This window comes from Gigantopelta aegis, chromosome 15 (genome assembly GCF_016097555.1).
Source record: "Gigantopelta aegis isolate Gae_Host chromosome 15, Gae_host_genome, whole genome shotgun sequence".
NCBI classification, from domain to species: Eukaryota; Metazoa; Mollusca; class Gastropoda; order Neomphalida; family Peltospiridae; genus Gigantopelta; species Gigantopelta aegis.
In genome coordinates this window covers 32,730,191-32,743,064 of record NC_054713.1, presented here as the reverse complement: position 1 = coordinate 32,743,064, position 12,874 = coordinate 32,730,191, and the positions used below count along the sequence as shown (strand labels likewise).

The 12,874-nt window shown below is 40.1% G+C and overlaps 1 protein-coding gene across 2 annotated transcripts; it reads right to left on the bottom strand.

Moving 5' to 3' along the window:
• Window positions 1-883: 883 nt before the first annotated feature.
• Window positions 884-12,604, bottom strand: LOC121390471 (ATP-dependent DNA helicase Q-like 3). Of its 2 annotated transcripts, none has more exons than XM_041522295.1 (5): window positions 10,581-12,604; window positions 5,209-5,347; window positions 4,427-4,568; window positions 3,516-3,680; window positions 884-3,131 (listed from the first exon to the last, which is right to left on the bottom strand). In XM_041522295.1, exons 2-5 carry the CDS (start codon window positions 5,345-5,347, stop codon window positions 3,014-3,016), a joined length of 564 nt encoding a protein of 187 aa, XP_041378229.1. In that variant the 5' UTR covers window positions 10,581-12,604; the 3' UTR covers window positions 884-3,013. The 2 variants fall into 2 exon arrangements, with proteins under 2 accessions (XP_041378229.1, XP_041378228.1); XM_041522294.1 differs by having other exon boundaries at window positions 11,549-12,604.
• Between the last annotated feature and the right edge of the window lie 270 nt (window positions 12,605-12,874).

Sequence of the window (12,874 nt, the reverse complement as noted above, 5' to 3'; positions counted from 1 at the left end):
AAGGTGACGTACCCGGATGTAGCGGTCCTGCCCGGGGGTAGTGACCCGTGGTCGACCGGATCTAGGGAGGTCACGTGTTGATCCATGTTGCTGGTAACGGTCCCACAGTCTGGAGATGGTGCTTGGGGACACATGGAATGCCCTGGCAACGGCCGTTCTGGATTCGCCTGCGTCTAGTCGGCCGATGGCATTGTTTCTCTGCGGTTCACTGAGACGTGGCATGTCCTGGATTGTCAACTGTCGGCCAGATACAGAGGCCAGGCAAGCGAACACCCTGCACTTTTATACTGTCGGTGTTCATGTTGCACGTGCAGACAACGCACGTGCAGTGGTGACATGGTTTGCACGTGGCTGCATTTTTGCGAATATTCACATTTTGAAACTTTATTGTACAGTAGCTGCGTTTTATCGAATGTAACCGTGGGAATGTGTTTGGGACATGCAATGACCTTATATTCACAAAGCATGAACCGGTAGGAAACATAAAATTGGAGTTATAACCCATTTGTACCCTTTTGCGTTTCTTTTTTTGAAGAGTATATATATATATATAAAGATATTTTATTTACACTCAGGCACATATTTAGTGTGTTTTTAAGCTTCGAATGGGCACATGAATAAGAATATCCATCAAAACGATCGCCAGTAAGATGATCAAACTAGTGTATGTACATAGTAAAGTATGTTGGCTTCCTATTTTCATGGTGTCTCCACAAATTGAAAATGTCATTCGAACATTGCTACATTTCCAACCAACTAGACTAATGCACTTCACTGAACTGGTAGACTAATTTTTCATTTTGAATAAAGAAGACCAACATGTGTCTATTGAAAAGAGATGGACTAAACATTTTATTAACTGAATGCCCCCAGGTAATAAATATGTTACAGCTAAGAATCATACAGATATCTCAAATCATTACATATCAACGTGGTAATGTTACTTTCAATGTATGAATAAGTAATCAGTATTTCAAATCATTTTCATTTTAGAATACCTATGATGAGCTATTTAAATTTGAAAGCCACAGAGAGGAAGGAACATTATATAATTTGAAACAGGTCTTTGATCACACAGGTGTATCAAAAAACATTATGGAATGTTTCAATAAAGCTGAAGAACTTCTCAACAGAAGGACTGACACTTTTGAACTTTATGTCGCTTACAGAAATGGACAACATTTCATCTGTACCACTTTGCTTACCAAACTCCAAATACGAAAGCGAGCTTTACATGGACGATGTTGCTGATAGGATCATTGACTCAGTGTTTTATTCAACACAAAAATTCAGAAACTGGGATGTACTGTATTTGTTAGTTAGACGTAGGTGGAACAATGGTCTATTGTAACAACCTGTACAGTTGGATCATGGTTCCATTTGGAATGCTTAGAAATGGACGAAGCCGATGTTCCTGAAGGGGATTGGTTTTGTTCAGAAGAGTGTAAAACATACACTAACACAAACAAAACGAAGAAAACAAGGAAAACTATGAACAAATTAATCGACATACAAAATCTGTATGTAAAGAGGTTGCTTTGGCGAGGATTAAAAGATATTGCAAGGCATGATGCAGTTATTGAAAATGATGGACCAAGAATGATAATGCACTGGACGTTTGATATGGTTGATTTCTATAACAAACATCACCCCAAATATTTCATATTTGGTCACAGGTTGCTTGCCAATATAGCAGGAGCTACTTCTGAAAGAATGAGACACGCTCTTCTGTGGGAAAGAACAGTGAATGTGCATGGAGGTAAACAAAAAAACGTGCCAAAGGATCTCCATTGCGAGCATTTAAACAATGAATACAGAGGAAATAGTAGAAAGGCTGGTGGTCAGCTAACAGAGAAAACTGTGGGTAGGCACAGTCAAATGCTTGGAATAGACAAAATACTTGAAAAAGTATTTGATGAGAAGGTTGTCAGCAGACCAACTCCCATGAGAAAACATGGAAAGGTTGACAGGACACCAGATGTTTTGATGAGAAGGTTGTCAGCAGACCAACTCCCATGAGAAAACATGGAAAGGCTGACAGGACGCCAGATGTTTTGAGGATAGTTGGAATGCTGTACCATATGGAACGTTTCCAAGTAAAGACTGGGAGATTTTTCAAGGGATTTGAAAATTTCTACATAGAAGGGGGCATAAAAAAAAAAAATTCAGGCAAAGAATGGACAAACACATGGAAACGTTGGCTAAAACAAGAGAGATGAAAATAGATAATTAGTTTTTTGTGACAAACTGATGATAAGCAACATAAAAAATCAATAATGAAATGAAACAGTGAAATATTGAAATGAAACAGTGAACTATTGAAACAGTGTAATGATCTGTAATCAGTTCTGTACAAACATGTGACATATCAAGCATTAATCCAGTTAACTGCCATGGAATCATTACTGTGCCTGTTTCAAGTCAAATGCTATGATGGCTAGTAGTGTACTGTTTTTGCTAGGACATGTGCATTTCAAGCAACAGGCGTAACAGCACAAACAACCTAAACATTGACAGCTTTGAGCACACATGTTGTCACAAGCAAACTTGTTTCCTAGACATTTAATTTCCGTTTCATTATCCGGAGATAAAGCAAAGTACTTCAGACAGTAAACTCGTTGGCAAGTTGGTGTGGATACAAGGTCTCGCAAAAACACTTTAGTAGGACAGGTGCATGTTCTTTTGCTACTTTTTTTTACATGTTTGGCATGGTTGTATGGTGCTTCTTGAATACCCATAACATATCATGAAAGACTTTCTTCCATCTCTTCCACACCTACCTGCTTGTTGCCAAAGTTGCAATAAAGTAGATGGTAGACCCCATATCACAACTATCGATATGTCTGGAATGTCAATGCCCATACCCACAGCAACAGTGGCTATCAGAACTCTTATAAATCCACCAGGCGTGATGAACTTTTCCATAATACGCTCTTTGGAGCAGGTGTCTGTATGTGCATGATACATTTCAACAAGTCTATTTTCAATGTGTACATCGCCTGTGTATGCATTTTCATTCAGTGTTGAATGTAGCCATGAGTACACCATGTTGCAAAATGCCATCTTTTATCCACTTGAGTTCCTCGTCATATTTCTCAGTAGATTTTAGTTTAGAAATCATGATGTTAGGCCTGGAATGGTAAAACAATGGTTGTAGTTAGAAGATGTTTTTGGTATTATTTTTATGTGTTTTGATTTATACTGACTATGATAGTTTCATTTAAATTACACATATGCATGCAGCAGAAAAGACATTATGTGCAACAGTCCATATTACAAATTCTTAGAAATTTAACACACTGTGAAAAGCATATTAGAATTTGAATGTTATATATATATATATATATATATTCAAAAAAGCGATTCACTGTTTCTTGTTTTCCATTAAGTTCCAAACAAAGCATAAACAAAATATATACCATGTCGACAGGTGTGAAAATAACATTTAACTATTTAAATTAGAACGAATGAAGTGGCGCAACAATAATTGTCTAGTATGGATAACATAAACCTACCTGTCTGGTAAAGAGCAAATCACGTTAGCATCAGTCAATCCCAAGACAGTGTCAATGTCAGCCTTTATGTCTGATGTTGCAGTAGCTGTTAAAATCAACGCTGGACATTCAAAGATGCTCTGATGAACATTCACTTTTCTATAATCGTCTCTAAAATCCAAGCCCCTGTAATTTAATTGTACACAATTAATCATGTTTATATATATAAAAACAATTGTTGGTCATGTAAACAATATCAGGTATCTGTTTGAAAAACAAAACAATGAATTGTCATGTATGCGTTACATTATGTAATAAAACACAAGGTATGTAAGTTTTAATCAAAAAAGTAAAGTTTGTTTTATTTAACGACGCCACTAGAGCACATTGATTTTTAATCTTATCATCGGCTATTGGACGTCAAACATATGGTCATTCTGACACTGTTTTTAGAGGAAACCCGCTGTCGCCACATAGGCTACTCTTCTTTACGACAGGCAGCAAGGGATCTTTTATTTGCGCTTCCCACAGGCAGGATAGCACAAACCATGGCCTTTGTTGAACCAGTTATGGATCACTGGTCGGTGCAAGTGGTTTACACCTACCCATTGAGCCTTGCGGAGCACTCACTCGGGGTTTGGAGTCGGTATCTGGATTAAAAATCCCATGCCTCGACTGGGATCCGAACCCAGTACCTACCAGCCTGTAGACCGATGGCCTGCCACGACGCCACCGAGGCCGGTATAAGTTTTAATCAAGTCAACAAACTAAAGGTATGTGGGTGATATTATTTGTGATCTGCTTATAGTTTATCTCTGAAATGCATGTACCATGACATATATCTTAAATCACGTTTATATGATTTGTAAACAGACTCTGACTTTCAATTAAATCATTTTATGCCAAAATATAACTTATTGGGAATATCGCACCATTCTGATATGCAATGCGCCTCGTCGTATGCAATTACACACAGTTTTTTCCCGTAGACCTCTTGCACTATGTTCTTCAAGTATTTTGATGTTATGGCCTCTGGAGATGAAAACAACACAGTTGATTTACGTTGCTTTATATCTGAAATTGAAGTATATTTTGTGGCATATAAGAATGCGCTGGTGAAAATATCCATAGCCCTAAACAACTGACAGCAAAGTGCCATTTGAAAATAAAACTAATGTTAACTGGGCAGATGTACTTTTTCTGTTGAAGAGAGTGCCAAATAAGAGGCACTTTTTATTTTATTAGGGTACCTCCGATAAACACTTTGCATTTAAGACATCAGTGATGCCCTGTAAATGCACCCAACTTAGTACGGTTATTCTTGACAATAAACAGATTAACAGGTTTATAATCAATTACAAAGACTAGTACATTACCGATAAACAGATAGCAGTATTAATCATATTAATAGTAAATTTACAAATATATATTTTAACTTGGAATGAATGTCGACATACATAATTAATAGGAAATGATGCATAAATAATAGCAAATTTACAAAAAATAATTGTTTCGTTTCAATTTGAAAGGAATATCGATATACAAAATTAAAATACAACATATGAAAGCCAAACGGCCCATTCAGACTGAAATGTGCAGACTATTGGTGGGGCCACTTGATTTGTATCTAGAATATATAAACCGAAAATGCTTATGAAAGATGGTATCAGAAAAACAATTAAAGATGTAAACGGCACACATTACCATTACTCACCATTAACGGATTCGCTTTCCATATGTTCATATATACCATGGGCACTGATATTATGATCCCGTAAAGACTTCACTTGAGTTTTTATTAGTGACGTCAGTGGTGACACAACTAAGCTAGTGTGTAATTTCCCCGTGTACATCTTAAAAAAACAGAAACATTTTTAATATTGTGTAGCTTATCGGTCAGTAACATAATTGCATTCTTCATTTGATTAATATGATTGTAAAACGTACAGGTTTGTAGTTCATTTTCCTTGATATATATATATATATATATATATATATATATATATATATATATATATATATATATATATATATATATATGCAAGTAAATATTATAACACCAAACATGTCTTTCTTTTAACTGTTTAAAATGTAAAAAATTTGTTTGAATTGTTTTTTTTAATCGGAGAGGTTATTATTTTCATAAACAAATCAGCTGCAACGTCAGTCAAAAAAGAACTTGTAAATCAGCGTCAAATATCATTGTCGTACTGTTAACTGCCAATGCGTATCGATGGGTAATCTCATTAATTGTGGCTACATTCTACGCTGAAAAAAGTTGTAAACCTGTTTTTAAAACTCCCATACCCCCTCTCGTTCTGAGTATAGTTTGTGACCCTGGTCAGAAATCGTAGTAGCAACGAGCGTACTTGAACATCAAACTGATATAAGCAGGTTAATTCCCGACATCGGACCTGGCAGTCATTTGTGGCCATACATACATACGGTGAAACTCATCGCCATCGGTCCCTAGGCGTCAGCTTGTCTACTATGACGGAACTCCTGTCTACAGCTGATCATTGAGTACTGTGTTACAGAATCAGTCTTTGTTCAGTTGTTGAAAACAATTAGGCTGTGTTCTACGTAGGTTAATGCATTGCCAATAATTATTAACTACCGTATGTGAATTACATTTGCTTGGATGAAACGATCGTTCAAATAAAATTAATTATTAAGCAAACAGAATACTTACAACCAACCCAAAACAAAATTGAACTATTTTTTATTACTTAATTTACTAGTATCCTGGCGCCTTTTTTTTCTTTTTTTTTCTTTTTTCTTTTTAATGAGATTTTACACCACAGTTTCACATTTGAGTCATTTCCGCATATTTCTTAGGGAGTGGGTTTCAGCTCAGTCGTTTGAGTGCTTGCGTCGAAGGATCGAACAACCTCGATGGATCCATTCAACCGAATTTTTTTTTGTCGTTCCAACCAATGCACCAGAACTGGTCAGTGGCCGTGGTATGTGCTGTCCAGCCTGTGGGAAAGTACATATAACAGATCCATTGCTAATGTAGCGGGTTTCATCTCCAGTACTCATGTCAGAGTTACCAAATGTTTGACATCCAATAGCTAGTGATTAATAAATCAATGTGCTCTAGTGGTGTCGTTGAACAAAACAAATTTCAATATTTATTAGTTTGATCTGAATAGCAAAACAACTATAATTATTTTGCAAGATAAGTTTTAAAGATCGAATGAGCTATGCACCGATTCAGTTTTGATTTTGCAGTAACAAGCATTGCCATCCGTCCCCTTAAAGCCGCACGCCCTAGTTCCATCCAGCGAAAATAAATTATAATTTGGTTAATCTCAAACCTGTAACACACTTAGATCACGTTTTTATCAAATGGAGTGAAAAAGCAGGTTTTATATCGATAAATACCATGGGAATCCCCATGTCCCAATTGCTTGAAAGTTAGTATTCTGATGTCACCGGTAGATGTCGCTCGAAGCACAACAATGCCTACGTCACGACAAATTTCACAGAGTGCGCACAGACTTGGGGCATATTTTTCAAAAACATGTAGCTAAAATTATCAGGGCCCGGAGCCGTGGCCATTCGGCCACCAAAAGCACTACACAATTCCTGCAATCTAAATGGTGCATTATAAGGCAGGTCATCTTTCGGGGAGCAGGATTCATCAGGGATAGGACTAGATTTCTCAATATTAATTTTTCTGCCTTGAAATTCTTTATTATAATTATTAGTAGCTGAGTTATTTTTAAAGGTGGCTCCCAAAATATTCGCTTTATCTTGATTAGTTTTACAGTTTTTATTATTTTTAAGTATTACTTTAATACTAGATGGTTTCACCCTTTTGATCTTTGCCCACACCTCTCTAACCTTTGAGTTCCTGTTGAGGGAACCACAAAACTGAGTCCATGAGGCATTTTTAGCTTTATTAATACTGAGTTTCAATTTATATTTACTGTCTTTAAAATTCCTTATATTTTCCTCAGTATTCGTTTTTTTCAAAAAACTTCTAAACTTATTTCTAAGTCTCTTTAATTTAGAGAGTTCATCTGTCCACCAGGGGACCGGATTATAATTATTTTTAGTGGAATAAAAGGGTATGGTCTATTTAGCTATATCAATAATAGCTGTAGTCAGATTTTTATTAAATTTATCTATATTAATATCTCTTATTTGCTCATGATCTAATTTGGCACACAAGTGTCCAAACCGGGACCAATCAGCTCTATTAAAATTCCATTTAGATTTATATTTAGTTTTATTAATCCATAAATCAGAGATATTGTACATAGTTTTAATTGGGAGGTGGTCACTACCCAGGTCATCAAGGACCTCCAACCCACAGCCAGCGGCCATATTACTGGAGACCAGTGTAATGTCAAGACAAGACCAGGTGTGGTACGCATCAGATAAAAAAAGTACTGCTACCATCGTTTAGACAAACTAGGTCTAGCTTTTCGATAAAGGAATCGATAATCCGACCTTGAAGACTGGTAACCTTCGACCCCCACAGTTTATTTTTAATATTAAAATCTCCTAGAATAATTAAATTTTTATTAGTTACCAATCGGTGCCAAAAAATTATTTAGAGTTAATTTAATACCGGTAGCAGCAGGATGAACATAATAATTAAATATATTTATATCCCCAGACTTAGCGTGTATGGTAACATCCACCACCTCGATACTTGGATGACCATTCTCGGTCTTAATCTGTGATTGGGAGATACTATTTTTAACAAAGGTAGCCACTCCTCCCCTAATACTATTGTCATTCGTATAAAAGATTCCAGTGTATCCCGGAATTTTATATTCAGTAAATAGTTTAGTACGTTTAATTTTATCAGTAGTGTTTGCAATCCAGGACTCTTGAATGGCAATAATATCTATATTTTTATTTAAGTCCAAATATTTTTTTAGCTCCGGTCCGTTTGTTCGCAGGCCCTTGGCATTCCATTGTAGAATGACCAGGCCCGAGTTGTCAACTCTCCTATTATTAACTTTATTATTATTATTATAATTAATGTGTTTTGTCTTACAACCATTAATATTATGTGTAGACATAATGGGGGACGGAACAGTACTGGTTAATGGATAATAACTATAAAGTTAATCCACGTCAGTATTAGCTCGCGTCTCCATAACTATTAGATCCCTGGCTTTATACCATGAGACACTACGGGTCTCAATGGCAGCAGAGTTAACCTTAACGCCGGCATATGTTTTTGAGGTAACAGACCGAACCTATGCGACTCAGTCTTATTAGTCTTCCTTGCGCCAGTCGCCGAAGCGGGACGGTGGGGCTCACCGACTTGACTACCCGTAGGTCTTAGGGGAGGAACCCCATCCGCCATAAGGCGGTCCCCTTTTATAATCAGGGCACTCCTTGGCATGAGTGCAATGGTCCCCCCTACAGTTCGCGCAAGAGACTGGTCTGGTGCACGGACTATCGGGGGTTCTCCTGGGGTGGGCGGCCCCACAGCTAAAGCATATTGGGTGCTCCCGTGTCGACCTACACTTTTTCTGGGTATGGCCCCATCTCTGGCACCTGGCGCATTTGATCGGTTTAATATGATAGAGGTGGAGCGTATGATCCACCCCTTTGACCCGAATAGTCCCAGTCCCGGGGGGCGGGCAAAGAGGACATCCAAGTAGCAATTATTCTACACCGTAATATTGGTGATGGAATGGTTCGGGTTGGCTAGTCTGACTGAGTGGAGCAGCGCACTGCCCTGAACTCCCCTCAGATCAGTTTTAACGACTCTCCTTAGAGAAGGGGGGGGGGGGCTTGGCTCTACCCTCATGAGTCAACCCTCCTCTGTTCAGTTTGAAAGGGGACTTTATTTGCTGTGGGTGTGGGGGGGGGTGGTCGTACTTGGCCCGCACCCCTACCCTCTCTCGTTGGCTTGATATTCTTATAAAATTGGGAAACCTCCCCCACCCCTGGGGAAGGCTCCACCGCCATCTCCACGGAGTTAAGGTTAGTGGGCAAACTAGTGTTTGCTTTAGTAGAAGCTAGTTCAATCCTCCTTTTGGCCCTAGCTCGTTTGGCCGCGGGGGATGGGGACACCGTTTTGGTTAATAAGAAATCCCCCACGACGGGGGATTCTACAGTATTGGAACCGGGTGAGTTCGCATACCGGCGTTTCCTTTTATTGTAGGTGACCTCCTTGAACTCGCCATTTTGGGGGCCCCGGGCTTGTATCTCCGCCAGATAACCGTTCCAAAAAGCGTAACCCTTCACTATGTATTGGGAGTCACTCCCGACAGTTCCCAAAGCTGCAGCAACCGAAGTGCTACCCTCCGAGGAGCCACCGGGAGTTACCGAAGGTCGCTTCGGGTTTGGTCGTTTACTAGCGTCAGCAGGCTCGCCGGTCTGATGCGTACGTGCAGTTTTGCCAGTTCGCCCAGAAAAGGAATCGAAACTGGCTTCACCGCTCGGAGCGCTGACGCAATCGTAGCCCCGCACCAGTGGCTTATCAGCTATCTCGATACCCGTTTCGATGCCTTCCTGACTGTCAACATTGACAGCGGCACCGGCCCGGGGACTAAAAGATTTATTAATGAGGCGGTGTATGGACCCAGCCAGGGCCAAGCTCTGGCTAGGGCCGGGTCCAAACGTCTCTATGTAACTACTGCTAGACAACTTATTTGATAAGTTGTTGTTATCATTTTCGGTGGGTACGGCAGTACATTCCTTAAACAACACAGCAACCTCATCGCCACAATCAGGGTGGGGCCTCAAACTCAATACTGACCCCAGGGCAGCAAAAGGGGCGTTACCAGTTGTTTGTATAAATGTTTGCCCATTAGATAGTCTGGAATAGAAAAAGACTGTTTGTTTGAAAATTCCCCGGGGGGCTTTATTCTACATATCCTTGATGTTGCAAGAATTCAAGTCCGTAGGGGGTGGGGTCAAAATTACCAAACATAATTCTCTTCAGGCCCGGTACATTTTGGATACCTTTTTTTGGTGTATTTTGTTTTGAACTTGTTTTGGATTGGCTATGAGGAGTTGGAGAGGAGGCACCACTGAGAGCGGCGAAGGGGTTGCTGGTTGGAACGGCATAAATATTTGAGCCGCTACTATTAAGACTACTACTCTTACCTTGTTTATTTTCCACCACTGCTGTCACTCCTCGCCGAGCAGCAGGCACCTTCCTCTTTCTTGGTTCTTCTACCATGAGTCCCGGAGGTGGGGTCGGGGACCTCGGTATAGTGGGCTGCTCGGCCGAGAGCGTTGGTGAATCAGAGGTTGGGGCACTTACCTCGCCCTTGTCAACAACAAACACAGAATCATTTGTATCTTTATTTTCTGACAAATTCTCCAACTTCTCTTCTGTCACCCCTAAGCTATTAGACACATAGCAAAATTCCGACCGGGCCGGGCTGAGAGCAGAACGGTTATCATCGACCGGGTCGGTTATTCTGCTCATTTCCAACTCACGGTCAAACGAAAGCTCACGGGCGAGACTTACATTATTCCTCGTGTGCAAAAACCCTCCCCCCGGGCAGGCATCCCCCTCAGGTATTTTTCAACCGTGAAGGAGAGGCCACCATCAGGGAGTGGGGTGTCACGCCTGGCGCGCTTAAACGGTGTGGAAGAAAGCGGTACAGTTTGGCAGTTTGCTTTTGTGTCCCCCAGGGGGTCCCACGTCATGCGGTCCACCCTGGCTATATGAGACACATCAGGCAATTCCGACCCCCCCCCCCCCCACGACCTATCGAGGGAGGAGGTGCCGGATATATTAATTTTATCGGTAGCCAACTGCACTGCTATAGAATTTAAACTCCTGTCAAGGCTAGCGATAACCCTGTCGACCTCACGGTGGCACGACATTGTTAGAACAGGATAAATATATTACTAAGTAACACGTGTTCACACCTGGTAGGTATCTGGCAATACTCGCCAAGGTCACAACACAATGTAAACAAAAGAAATAGCCCCGGTAGCTATTAACGAAGTATTTACGTAGTACAAAACGTCACAACAGACTTACACACTTGTACACACTTGCGGAATACTCCAAGCTGATAGTAAACAATAATTAAAGTGTATAATAACTAATTAATTACCAATATGGATAAATTTTCTTCCCACTGTTTACACACCGCCATTCTCACCGACCGCCATATTGGATTTTCCTTGACTGTTGACATTATTTCCACTGACATTTTGACCGTTGATATTTTCTCCTACATCCACGAATGACAGGGCATACCACAAGGCACCATCCGACGTTTAATGCAGTGACGTGGCGACCATACCTAATACGCTAGAATTATGCTAGAGTCAGACTACCAACTGCCAACAGAAAGTTGGCCAACGTTCTGCTCTCACGACTTCTACGATTGTCCAGTTGCTAGTCTGAGCGCTCTTACAACGTGATTCTCGTCGTATAACCCATTAGTTGTTAATCTGAGCGCACCCGTCGGGAGTCGAGGAGTTAGCCAACTTTGTGCTGTCAATTGACAGTCTGATTTTAGCATTACGCGACAACACAGTGATAATCAAGTTATGATATGCAATTGATTTTAGTTTGTTTATTAAATGAAATGATTGGTGCAATGTGTCTTGTGTTTATAACGCGGTTCGGTATATTATTACAATATATAATTGATTATTATTATTGTTACTTTATGGGTTGAGATCTCGCTTGAGGTACCACAACTGGACAAAGGCCGTGGTATGTGCTTTCCTGTTTGTGGGAAGTGCATATAAAAGATCCCGTGATTCATTAGGAAAAATGTAGCGGGTTTCCTCTGATGACGGGTAGTACATACCACGACCTTTAATATACTAGTCGTGATGCACTGGCTGGAATAAAACATAGCCCAATAATCACAGACGGGGTCGATCTCAGACCGACCGATATATTTTGATCCACCGCTAAATGGAGCGAGAAAATTATGGGGGGAGGGTGCGGGGTCTAGACTGGTTTGAGAAGGCTTTAGAGGGCTTGATTCGTGCTCCTCTGAAAAATATTCTTAAAACAAAATTTGCTTTGAATAGAGGATTTCGAACCCCAACCACCTCCCACACACGCACGTTCACACGTGTCTATCCCCCACCTAAATCCGCAAATGAAACTGGATCAGCTGATAAAGACTATTTTTTTCTTAGATTACAGGTTTTTGGTTTGTTTAACGACACCACTAGAGCACATTGATTAATCAATCATCGGCTATTGGATGCCAAACATTTGGTAATTCTGACTCGTAGAACGCGTAGAACAAGTAAAGTTTGTTTTATTTAACGACGCCACTAGAGCACATTGATTTTTCATCTTATCATCGGCTATTGGACGTCAAACATATGGTCATTCTGACAGGTTTTTTTTAGAGGAAATCCGCTGTCGCCACATAGGCTACTCTTTTACGACAGGCAGCAAGGGATCTTTT

Bases quoted from the DNA above. Each gene is read 5' to 3' on its own strand.
- LOC121390471 (XM_041522294.1), bottom strand. From the start codon at position 11,647: ATGTCAGTGGAAATAATGTCAACAGTCAAGGAAAATCCAATATGGCGG. The intron at 4,569-5,208 runs GTGAGTAATGGT...CTTCAATTTCAG, and splicing joins GGAAAGCGAATCCGTTAATG to ATATAAAGCAACGTAAATCA. The intron at 3,132-3,515 runs GTAGGTTTATGT...TTACCATTCCAG, and splicing joins ATTTGCTCTTTACCAGACAG to GCCTAACATCATGATTTCTA.